Source organism: Papaver somniferum, chromosome 2 (assembly GCF_003573695.1).
Source record: "Papaver somniferum cultivar HN1 chromosome 2, ASM357369v1, whole genome shotgun sequence".
Classification (NCBI taxonomy): Eukaryota; Viridiplantae; Streptophyta; class Magnoliopsida; order Ranunculales; family Papaveraceae; genus Papaver; species Papaver somniferum.
In genome coordinates, this window is record NC_039359.1 from 38,627,043 (window position 1) to 38,640,241 (window position 13,199).

The 13,199-nt window shown below is 35.0% G+C and overlaps 1 protein-coding gene across 1 annotated transcript; it reads right to left on the minus strand.

The window, feature by feature from the left end:
- Positions 1–7,292: 7,292 nt before the first annotated feature.
- LOC113350858 (zinc finger BED domain-containing protein RICESLEEPER 2-like) lies at positions 7,293–8,688 on the minus strand. The gene is made up of 3 exons (XM_026594965.1): positions 8,598–8,688; positions 8,172–8,510; positions 7,293–7,765 (listed from the first exon to the last, which is right to left on the minus strand). The coding sequence occupies exons 1-3, from the start codon at positions 8,686–8,688 to the stop codon at positions 7,293–7,295; spliced, it is 903 nt and encodes a 300-aa protein (XP_026450750.1).
- Between the last annotated feature and the right edge of the window lie 4,511 nt (positions 8,689–13,199).

Genomic DNA, 13,199 nt, shown 5'->3' on the forward strand with positions numbered 1-13,199 from the left:
AAAAATTAAAAGGTAATGAAAAGAAGAATTTTAGAATTATACCTTTGTTTTTAGAACCTCCGTGGAAACATAGCACAATAAGATAGCGGGAGAAACAAAAATAAAAATAAAAATCAGGGATTGGATAGAGGTTATAATGAGATTAAAAAGGTTTCATGTGAAAAACTTAGGAGGATATGGAAGCACACAGAGAGAACAAAATCAAAAACAGAAGAATGATAATGGAGAAGAAGAAAAGATAGCAGAGAAAGAGAAAGGAAGGAAACTGATTAGTCCCCTGCCCCTGGTAATAAAGATCTATCATTTTTGGAGCCCTAATAGTGAATACATAATTATTTAAGGGGTGCAAAAAAATAAACCAAGTCAAATAGCTAGACATGTCATCATGTAATAAGTCAAGGAGGGTCAACGTTTGGGCCAAGTACAAACGCAAGGGTTGGAAAAATGTTAGACCAAGCCCAGTTTTTGATCAAAACCCCGAGTACTAAAAACCAAATAACCCTTCTTCTAAACTCAATTATCTAGCCCAATAAAGTCCAATCCAACTGAATCTAGCGATTCAATATCCCCCCAGCAACTTAAAAAATCAAACCCTAATTTTGTTCGTGCTCTGCTACATTTTCCCGCCAAAACCAGATTCAAATAGGGAAGAAGATGGGTCCCCTTATCCATTGTTGGGGTCCCTATAGCACATGATATATGGTACAAATAGTAATTTTCCTGAGTGCCTTTTATCAACTCCTTTAGGTGCCTTTAAGACTTTTTGGAGTGCCTTTAACACTTTTCATGGGTGCCTTAAGTAATATTCTCTGGAGGTTTAAATACCACTTTTCGAGCAACTTTTTGTGCAAGATTTTATTTCTCTAAAAACACCTACGTACACATAAAACACCATAATGAGTACAAACATGAGTACTATCAATATATAGAATTGAGATAAATCAGACACAAAAATGTGTCTATCACTCCCCAATCGATTAGCACCAACATCCACTCTTTCTTCACGCTGGAAATTACGAAGTATCCCCATTGGGTGTAATACTTCCTTATGCGTCCGTTATCTAGCCCATTCTACGATAGCTAGAACCTTAATTCTTTTCTACCAAATAACCTAATGGCTACGTGATTCAACTTGAGGTAAGCATTAATATTCTTGAGACGAGTTATTCATAGGTAATTCATCGTACGGTTGCGGCGTATTCAACCTAGGTCAAGATTTACTTATGAATTTCTCCATGATTCGCACCACTAATAATCATAAATTGCTACTTATTATTAGGTTACTTGTAAAGACCCTCAAGCTCGTCAACGCTATTAGACTAGTCAAGAGATGTCTTAGCCGCTAATAATTCGATTAGTTTAACATGAACGTTAATTAATAGAAATTAATCTAACATCGATCTAGTTACGAAAATGGTATCGCTAGATAAGTATCGAACAGTTACGTAGGATGGACTACTCGAACGTGTCATTTGGATATCGAAAGAAGCAAATATTTTCATATATGTATGAACTGTAAAATTTTCATTTCTCGTCATGACCGCCTGGCTTCCTTATCAGTTTCTCGGGTGCCTTTAACATTTTGATCGGCATTATCCTAGTCGAATTGAGAAGATAAGTTTAGTTTTCTTTTTTTCTTCTTTATTCTTCTTCTTCTTCTCTTTCTTTCTATTTCCTTTCTTCTTCTCGTCCTGTTCGTGTTTGCGGATGATTTGTGAAACGAAGTTTGTTTTTGAAGCTTTGAGAATTGATTGTTGGTGGTGGTGTTGATGTTGATTAATCATAAGAAGAAGAAGAAGAAGAAGAAGAGATATTGAGGCTGCTGTAAATTGAAGTTAGGATTTATGGAGTTAGGGTTGTGTGGAATTGAGAGGTAATTTGGGTTGCTACTAGATGAAGAATAAAAGGGTTGTAGTTGAATTGGATGTTTGAAGTTGATTCAGTGGCGATTCATTGATGAGAAATTATTAAGGTTCTCTGAAAATTGATTTGGAATTCGATTAAGAGTACATAAGGAGAAGTATGAAGATGGGTCTATTCTTAATTAGTGTTTGATGGAAGTTGTGGGGTTGTTTGATGATTGAATCAGGAAGTTAGGGTTTGTAAGAAGAGTCAGGAAAGATGAAATTGAGGAGTTAGTGAGAAAATATCAGATAAAGGATTTCAAGAATGAATTACAGTGTTATTGATTATTTTTAAAGATACAAGACAAGACCTTCCTTTTCAGACAGTATTAATACACAATTAATACAAATCTTGATTGTATGAATATTTCATTCTTTGACTTTACAGTCTAGTCATACCGACTTGACTAGGAAAACATTTGACTTACTAGAATTCCTATCTTAACAGCCCACCTCAAGTGGATACTGGCAACTACATTATAGACTTGAAACAAAAAAAAAAAAACAGAAAAAGGCAGTAAGAACTAGGGCTGTCAATGGGTCCGGGTCCTCCCGGGTATCACTAGACCCGGACCCTACTTATAAAGGTCGGTTCCGGTTTCTAACGGTTCCTGGTCCGGTTCCTAAATTTGTGGACCCAAAACCGGACCCGTTTAAAGTCTCGGGTACCCGCCGGTTCCGGGTACCCGTTGGATATTAAAAAACTATAAATAAAATCTTAAAAACTTAATTTCTTTCTTTTTTTTAACTCGAATCTATATTATTTTTATAAAAATTTATTATTATTTCTTTATTAATGTACTAAATAAAGATTAAATGTAAGGAAAAAATGAAAAAAAAATCAAAGCCGAAACTAGCAAAATACCTATAGTTTTGCTAAAAAGATGAATAAAATGATAATAACCGGGTACCCATTACCCGCGGGTACCCGCCGGGTATTACCCGTTTGGACCCGTTAACATTCGGGTCTAATCGGGTAATTACCCGTCGGGTCCTAAGTTGCTAATGGGTCCAACTCTAGGACCCAGAACCGGACCCGAATTTAACGGGTCCGGTTTCGGTTCCGGGTAATGGGTACCCATTGACATCCCTAATAAGAACTACAAGATAGAAGTCACTCAACAGAATGTGTGATAGCTAAACTAGAAAATTTTGTAGCATTATTGTCAGAAGAGATTTCTTCTTCAGCAGCAAGAGATGAAGAATTCTGACACTCATTTACTTGTGCAGCAATACTTGAAGAAGTTCCCAGTAGTTGATGAAGCAAAAAACTAAAAGTAGGAGAACATAAGCCCTTAGTCAAGATATCTGCAACCTGATTTTCTGAGGAGACATGTTGAACTTTGATAAAGCATTTGACCACCAGATCTCTAACCACATGGTACTGGACTTCTATATGTTTAGCCCTGGAATGAAACACGGGATTAGAAGCTAAACATATAGCTGAAGTATTATCACAGAACATTTGCATAGGAAGATTGACTGAGAAATGCAATTTTTTGAAAACATTTGATAACCATTCTAATTCAGAAGCAGCTACAAACAAACACTTGTATTCTGCTTCAGCAGAAGACCAGACACAGTTGGTTGTTTCTTGTTGGACCAACAAATCAAAGAGCTACCCGTAAAAACTGCATATCCAGAAGTTGACCTTCTTGTATCTGGGGCAGGCAGCCCAATCAGAATCAGTGTAGACTTTCACAGAAGAAATATCACCCTTTTTCAGAGTAAGACCAAGTCCAATAGAACCCTTTAAATACCTTAAAATTGTTTTAACTAGCAAATAATGAATGTCAGTTGGAGCATGCATGAACTGTGATACATAATTCACTCCATAAGCTACATAAGGTCTAGTCATTGTTAAATATTGAAGACTGCCAACTAATGTCCTATATTCTGCTGGATTTTCCAATAACACACCATCATGAATAGAAACTCTTGACTCTTTAACAACTGGAGTGTCACATGGTTTACACTCAAGCATATTTACTTTTGTAAGAAGATCCACTGTGTATTTTTTCGAGTTAAGACTAAAGAATCTTCATATCTGTGAGCTTCAATACCCAAAAAATAACTGAGATCCCCTAGTTGTTTCATTGCAAATTCTATACTCAAAGCTTTAACTAACTTACCCATAAGAAGTTCATAATTTCTAGTAAGTATGATATCATCAACATAAACAAGAAGTATCATTATTTCTGAAGATGAAGTGTAAACAAACATTGAATAATCACACATAGATCTCACGAAACCAAACAGAATCAAAAAATTACTGAATCTCTCAAACCAGGCTCTTGGTGCCTATTTGAGCCCATATAAACTTTTCTTAAGTTTGCACATATGATCTAGAAATTCAGGATTAATAAAGCCTTGAGGTTGAACCATATAAACATCTCAGTTAAATATCCATGCAAGAATGCATTGTATACATCCAATTGCTTTATTTTCCAATTATTGGTAACACCTAAGACCAAAACAATTCTTACTATTGTGGATTTAACCACAGGACTAAAGGTCTCACTATAATCAACACCCTCTTGTTGATTATAACCTAAAGCAACTAGTTTTGACTTCAGTTTGTCCAATGTACCATCTGCCTTAATTTTCACTCTATACAACCATTTACACCCTAAAATATTCATATGAGGTTCATATTTGACTAATCCCCAAGTATTATTATCTTGTAAGGCTTGATGATCTTCTTTCAAAGAGACTTGTCAATCTGGATTTTTTATAGCACTCTTAAAGGTCTTTGGCTCAGGTGGAATAGTTAACAAGGATGTAAAAACAGCAGGAATAGGATGTTTAATGTTACAATGCATAACATGATCTGTAAAAACTTTAGGTTTAGCCACTCCTCTCATGGATCTTGTGACAACAATTCTAGAAGGAATGAGAGAAGCAGTATCAGGTGAAGACAAAGTTGGTAAAACAGAAGATGATATCAAATCAGTAGAATAATTAGGTGAATAAATTGGAGAAGCACTTTTCTTTTGAGTAATAAAATTCATTTTCAGAAAAAGTTACATTTCTTGGAATATGAAGTTTTCGTAAAACTGGATCATAGCATTTTTATCCTTTGTACAAAGGACTGTAACCAATAAACACACACCTCACAGATATAGGGGAAAGTTTATCAGGTCTTGAGTGACCCAAAAATGGATAGCAGTACCAAACACCCTTAGAAAACTGTAATCAGGTAAAGACTTATGAAGAACTTCAAAAGGAGATTTATTTTTAAGAACTGGTGTTGGTGTTCTGTTAATGAGATAAGGGGCAGTTAAGAAGGCATCATACCAGAAATACTTAGGACAAGAGGCATTAAAAAGCAAAGTGTTACCCATCTCTGTAATGTACCTATGCTTTCTCTCAGCAAGACCAATCTGCTCTGGGGTTTTAGGACAAGGTATCCTTAGATTAATACCATTTGAAGACAGATATGCACCTAAAGGTGGCAACGGGTCGGGTTAGGGTCAACCCGTGGCGGGTTAGTCGGGTTACAGGTTGATAGTACTGGACCCTAACCCTATAAATTTATAGAACGGGTCTAAAAAGCTCAACCCTAACCCTAGGAGGGTTGGCTCTTGGTTTTATGATGTAGCTGAACTTCTTATGTAATACTACTAAATTGTAAGTCTTGAAAGTTGAAACTACTCTGAAACAAATAAGCTTACAAATTACAATAGTTTTACAACAACAAGCATAACGAAAGAGCTCCATGATCATTGGGCAGACTCTAGCATTGAAGTATTCAAGTCCAATCCAAGTGTTCAAGTTTAACAAAGAAAACTAAACCTCCAAGAAAAAGATTGCAGTATCATTCATCAGTGACGAGGACACCATAATAAGATAATAACCATTTCCTGCACAAAATATATCACATTGGTTAATAACTACTAAGGTTATGATTCGTAAGGAAGTAATCTTCCAACTCCAAGTGACCAAGTTCAAGTTAATGTTGATTTCTTTCATATACAAAAAAGTGGACTGTATGAAGTTACTGAACTAGTCTAAACTAGTGAACTTGGTCTTGAATCGTAACCTAAGACTCCCGATATATATATATATATATTTCTCCATCTATATCTACACAAAAATTGGAGAGACCGATAAGTTCAGATTCGTCCGAATCTTCTTTAGTGTCCAAAAAAACATTCTGTTTTCCATGTCTATTTGTGATTTAGAAGTTTATGATCACTTTAGGATGCTCCAACTATCCAATATGAATTTGTAATTTCCAGCAAAAGTGAATTAAACAAAAGAATGAATTCAAGTCAACTACATAGAATTTGCATAATTACTCGTTCTGTATTGAAGAAGTACACATACTAATTAGATGCATAACAACTTACTGCCTCATCAATATTGGGTGAATCAGATCCCATTATATCTTCATCGCTCATCCCATCATCATTCGCATCATCCACATCTTCAGATCCTACACAAAAATAAAAATAAACAACAAACAATTTTATTTATGATGTTGATTAAACTTGCAACATACACGACTTCTGCACTTACCAACTCCATAGTCCCAGTCACGAGTTGTTATCAATGCCTCAGCAGTTTCGGGCGATAAGGAACTGCGAAATCGGTCAATTACCCTTCCCCCAATGTTAAATGCAGATTCTGAAGCAACGGTTGAAATAGGAACTGCTAAAATATCTCCCGCCATTCTTGAAAGAACTGGATACCGTTGTTCCTGTGATTTCCAATAGCTTAAGATGTCAATCTCTTGCGATGGTGGGAGTGTTGACTCACTTAAATATTGATCCAATTCTGACTTGTCAGATTGCAGACCACCACTTTCTTGTGCTGCAGCAAATTCCTGCATAAACATTGATATATATCATCAAATAATGTAATGCTAATTGTTTTCCGAAATTATTACTAGAAAACTTGTCAAGCAAATGTTACTTGCATATGCATGGTTCTTAAATGGGCTGAATTCTCACTATTTAGAGTACCTGCATCCCGAGTTCTATTGGATGTGGAAGCTCTTGAATTTGATGATTCAAAGTACTCTTTATAAAGTGTTGTCATTCTACTACGGACAAGATCAACTTCCTTATTCAATTCACTCTTATCAGGATACAACTTTTGGTAAGTAAATTTGACAAATGCAAGTTTTAGTCGAGGATCTAAAACTACTGCCATGGACAACAATGGACTCAACTTTTTCCAATACTTGTCAAACTTTTCTCGCATTTCTTTTACCATGTTTCTAATGAACTGAATTTCATTGGTGCTCTCTTTTTCCAATAAGACTTGAATTTGACAAACTCCTTCGAAGTATAAATTAGAAGTAGGATACTCACTTCCAGAAAATAGAGTTGTCAGATCGTAAAAAGCCTTGAGAAATTTTGTAACCACCTTGATTTGAAACCATTATTCTTCGGTATGAGAGTCCTCATAGTCTTTATCCATCAACTTCAGATGAGTAAAAACATCTTCATATGCTATGCAACTCTGCAGCATAAGATACGTAGAATTCCATCTTGTCTTAACGTCTCGGTGAAGACCCATCCTTACTGAAATTCCTAAGGTCTCAACAGTTTCAAAGAAATTCTGTTTTCTTATTTGGGATGATTTAATGTACTTAACCAACTTCCTTACCTTAATCACTGCTGGATCAATCTTTGGCAGTCCATCTTTCAAAATAAGGGCCAATATGTGAGCACAACAACGTACATGAAAGTATTTTCCCTTGTTAAAAACAATCTTTTTAGCCACAAGTCGACTCTTCATAACTTTAATACACCTGTCGTTTGATGCAGCATTATCAAGAGTGATGTTGCATACCTTTTCTTCAATTCCCCAATATTCCAATATAACAAATAGCTTAGCAGCAAGGGCTTCACCTGAATAAAAATGTAACACCCATTAATAAATCAACTAATCAGATTAGAAGATGTTACACCCATTGATAAACAAATAACCATTCATCTTTTAACACCAATTCAGGTATACATTACATACTATGTAACTGTAACAAGACTTCAGAATCTACTTTTGATTTCAAATGACAGTTAGAGTTGCCTCATGACTCATACATAAATAACATATAATTTCAAGAGTTATAAATTAGAGATATATCCCAAACAAGCAACGTCAGAAAGGGCTTTACCTGAATGGGGCGGTGGAAGTGGAGAAAAATTTAGAAGCACTTCTGTAATTTCCATTCTTGATCAATGAAGTGCACAGTTAAACTTATATACCTCGTAGTGGTAACCGAGGTCCACATGTCTGATGTTAGAGATATTCTACCTGGAACACATTTCAATCTCTTGTGAATAGCTTCTTTTCGCATCCCATGAGCTTTAAGAATGTCGGCTTTCGAAGTATTTCTTGACAAGGTGTTAACGTCATCATTTAGATAAGCACACAAGTCCCTAAATTCTGGCCATTCCACTAAACCTAATGGAAGATTTCTTGCAATGATTAATTTGGAAACAAACTCTCGGAACTTTGTCTGATCTATTTTGCGTGCATGAGTAGACACTTGCTGTCCATTCTTTGCAGATAACAACATTTGCCCCACATCTTGCATTTGACGCCTAAGGCACTTATTCCTTTGAATAGTTGATGTACCACCTTTCTTACCATCTTAAACATATTTCTGGCCACAATCATTGCACACCGCCTTTTCTGTACCATCATTTTGTTCTACCAATGTAAAGTCAAGCTAAACACTTGATGTAAGATTTCGTTTCCTTGTTTTTGGAACCACTATAGCAACATCCTCTTCACTCATAACATCGTCATCATTTTGTACACCGGCCATTTTTTGAAGCTATAAGAAAATTGAAAGAGTTAAAATCATATTTAATTTTATCGAATGGAGACAATGGTACATAATTTATATCTTGAACACTAGCAGCATGTTATAGCCATTACTATTAGCACAAGATACACGAGTATAGTCATCACATCCATATAAATATTAAACCAAACTAGTTAAGTCCAATATCATAAATATTAAACCAAACTATAATTTTCACTCAGACAAAAAAACAAGCACTTTAACTACAAAAGAAACTGAAGACAAGATATATGTTTCTACTGAACTTGTACTAGTATCTATTGATTAACAAGAAAACAACAACACCATTATCAGTCCAACTCCAATAGGTGTAGATCTGCACACGATTATCAAGATTAACCACTAACATCATGAGTTTAAACTTCTTCGAATATATCAAAAACATTTTCCATATATTCATGAGATTAGGGTACGACCCAAAATTACAGAAATTAACTAAGACTTACCCTTCATCAAACCCGATGATCGAATCTCCTTTTCAACTTTTTCAATGAGAAAACACCTAAACATCAGATCAGATCAAAATAAATCAAAACCAGTAACAAATTACATTAACCCCTGAAAGAAAAATGAGATGGTAAACAAATTTTAATTCTTTACCTCCTTAACATAAACCAAATCCATAACACAATCTTAAGCTCTGGACTCTGGAGGAATTTTATGGTTAATTTCTGTTGTATCAGGATTTGGTTTAGGGTAAGTTTCTGTATAAGGAGAGGAAACTGGTTAGAAACTTGGAGTTGGACTTCTGAAAATAAGCAGGCTGAAGATAAGTCTTAGAAATACACTATGTATGACTGGTTACCTAGGTAACATGTCAAAAGTCACCCGTAACTCAGGTAAGAGGTAAAAAAATATCTCCGGTTTCTATATTAATTTACTATTAACGGGTTGGCGGGTTAACCCGCGGTTATACGGGTTCAACCCGTTTACCAGCGGGTCCTGAAAACATTAACCCTGACCCGGCTTGTTTAATGAGCGGGCTGGAGTGGGACGGGTTTACGCCGGTCGGGCTAGGGATGACCCTCGGGTTTGGACCCTAATTGCCAGGTCTACCCTTTAGCAAACCCGATGATTGAATCTCCTTTTCAACTTTTTCAATGAGAAAACATCTAAACATCATATCAGATCAAAATAAATCAAAACCAGTAACAAATTACATTAACCCCTGAAAGAAAAATGAGATGGTAAACAAATTTTAATTCTTTACCTCATTAACATAAACCAAATCCATAACACAATCTAAAGCTCTAGACTCTGTAGTAATTTTATAGTTAATTTCTGTTGTATCAGGATTTGGTTTAGGGTAAGTTTCTATAGAAGGAGAGGAAACAGGTTAGAAACTTGGAGTTGGACTTTTGAAGATAAGCAGGCTGAAGATAAGTCTTAGAAATACACTATGTATGACTGGTTACCTAGGTAACATGTCAAAAGTCACCCGTAACTAAGGTAAGAGGTAAAAAAATATCTCCGATTTCTATATTAATTTACTATTAACGGGTTGGCGGGTTAACCCGCGGGTTATGCAGGTTCAACCCGTTTACCAGCGGGTCCTGAAAACATTAACCCTAACCCGGTTTGTTTAATGAGCGGGCTGGAGCGGGCCGGTTTTAAGCGGGTCGGGTTATGGCTGACCCGCGAGTTTGGACCCTAATTGCCAGGTCTATATGCACCTAATGGACCCTTAACAAGTTCACTAGCACCATCTGTTTGAAAATTTTGAATTTTTGTAGAAAACAAAGTTTTAGTTAAGTTTTTGAAATGAATAAAACACTTTCAAACATCAGTTTTCAGTTCCATAGGATAGATCCAGTGAAATCTACTGAAACCATCTATGAATAGTATGTAATATTCGAAACCTTGCAAAGAAGAAATTGGAGATGGTCCCCATTCATCACAGTGAATTAATGATAATGGAGTAAGAGCATGAGATGGAGAAAGTTGAAAAGGCAATCTTTTTCTCTTAGCAATTTGACAAGCATAACATAAAGAAGCAGAGGATTTTGAAGCTTTAACAAAAATTTTCCTTGAAGAATGAAGTTGATCTATAATTTTTGTAGAAGGATGAAACATTCTATTGTGCCAGATTTCAGAAGATGCATGTATAGCAGACAAAGCATGATGAAGATTATCAGATGAAATAGGATATAGATTATTAACTATTTTTCCCTTTTCCAATAGTGCATCAGTGGTCAAATCCCTAATTTCATACCCTGAATGATCTAATTTAAAGTAACAGTTGTTATCAGAAGTAAACTGACCTACTGACAATAAATTGTGTTGCATAGCAGGCACATGAAGTATATTTTGCAACTTAAAATTAGTATTTTGAGTATGAAAACTATAATTTCCAGTCAAAGAGATAGGTAAGGACTTACCATTTCCAATCTTGACAGCATCCTTGCCTTTATAAGTAGAAGTATTATGCAACAAAGAGGAATCCCCAGTCATATGCGCTGATGCACCAGAATCAGATAACCACAAATTTGATCTTGAAGGATCATCATTAACTTGAACTGAATTTGTATGATGGCTTGCAAAATCTTATGGAGTAGAAGAAACATTTGCAGATGTATCAGGTTGTGGAGACTCAGAAACACTCACAAAACCTGAATTTGATGGAGGATAATATCGAAAGTGACATCTTCTAGCATAGTGTCCTTTCTTTCTACATAATTGGAAGTCCACTTGTGATAAATAAAATCTTATAGATTGTCCATTAGATGTAGACTCATTTCTAGTATCAGTATTACCTTGAGAGCCATAGGAGGTACTACCAGTATGATATGTAGAGCCATTATTTCTATTTCCATTTCCTTTGCCATGTAAGAAATTTGACCCATTCTTTTTCTTATGTCCATTTGAATGATTATTGTAACTCTTTCCAGATGAAACATTACCACCTCTTGCATAAAGACCAGAAGTATTATTAACATCAAAAGAAGAAGAAGTGTCATGTTCTTGATCATACAACCATTGTTCATGTGTGAGAAATCTAGCTTTTAACTCTCCAAAAGTATAAGGAGTATCTCTATTCTGAACTGAGATAACAAAATTGTCATACTCCCTTCCTAAACCATTCAGAACATGCATTATTAAGTCAGAATCACTAACTTTTTCTCCAATAGCATCCAAAGAATCTGCAATTGTCTTAATCTTTTGTAGATGTACTAACACATTTAAATTGCCTTTCTCCATGCTAAACAATTGTGCTCTTAACATGTTCTTTCTTGCTCTATACTGAGTTTTAAAACTAGATTCTAAGAAATCCAAAATTTCTCTTGTTGTTGTTAATCCAAGAACATCACCAGAAATAGTAGAGGTAAAAGTAGCTTTTAAACAGCTAATCACAAATCAATCCATCTTTCTACAATAAACCCATCTAGGATTTAAACTAAGTACACCATTAATCATTACCCTTTCTTCAGGTTCTTGAATTTCACCAGTAACATGACCATACAAATCAGTAGTGATTAAGACCGATTCAAATTGATCACGCCAGAGTATAAAATTCGTATTATCTAACTTCAATGATACAAAATTGGAGATGTTGGTGAAAGGAAGAGTAAAATTAGATGAATTACCATCAGAGTTTGTTGTTGCAGCGGAAGACATTGTTGTATGATGTTCTTCAATGTTCGGATTAATACGTTTACTTCTTCTAACCATAAAACCGGAAACCCAAAAAATGAATCACTAAAATCAAGACTCAGACGATATTGATGAAAAGATTCTTAAAAAACAAATTGTTTCTGATATGAGGAATAATTTTAACCTAGACCAAAAATTAGATCTAAGAAAACAGCTACGAAAAATTAGTATAAAAGATATTTAGCTGAAGGTATAAATGAAAAGTTTTTAGGGTTTGAATCTGTACCTATCTGATACCATGAGAAAATATCAGATGAAGGATTTCAAGAATGAATTACAGTGTTATTGATTATTTTCAAAGATACGGGCCAAGACCTTTTCAGACAGTATTAATACAAGTCTTGATTGTCTGAATATTTCAGTCTTTGACTTTATAGTCTAGTCATACTGACTTGACTAGGATAACATTTGACTTACTAGAATTCCTATCTTAATAGTTAAAAGGTGGATTGGAGTTGGATTTATCACGAATTAGAATATAAGGTTGAAGAATTGCTTCAGAAATTGCAGAATTGGGGTTCATGTTCTTCCTCAATTTAAGAATTAGGGTTTTGAGAATTGAGATGCTAATAAAGATGTTGTTGATTAAAGCTGGAATCATGGAGCAGTTACTGAGGGTAAGCTCAATGACTCGGAGATGATGATGTTATATATTTGTTTGTTTTGAATTGAGTCTAGTAAAGAGGAATTCAATTCCAATTGCTTATTTGAAATCCATTAAGAGGTAATTTCCTTTCTCAAGTTAACTTATGAAGTTATTGGTTTATGTTCGTTGAGTTTTATATGATTGTTGATGAAGCTAAGACTTAACGTGAATGTAA

Excerpts from the sequence above, each read along its gene's own strand:
- LOC113350858 (XM_026594965.1), bottom strand. The coding sequence starts at position 8,688 with ATGGCCGGTGTACAAAATGATGACGATGTTATGAGTGAAGAGGATGTT. Across the intron at positions 8,511-8,597 it reads GAAACGAAATCTTACATCAA|ATGGTAAGAAAGGTGGTACA; the intron begins GTGTTTAGCTTG and ends AATATGTTTAAG. Across the intron at positions 7,766-8,171 it reads GAGATTGAAATGTGTTCCAG|GTGAAGCCCTTGCTGCTAAG; the intron begins GTAGAATATCTC and ends ATTTTTATTCAG.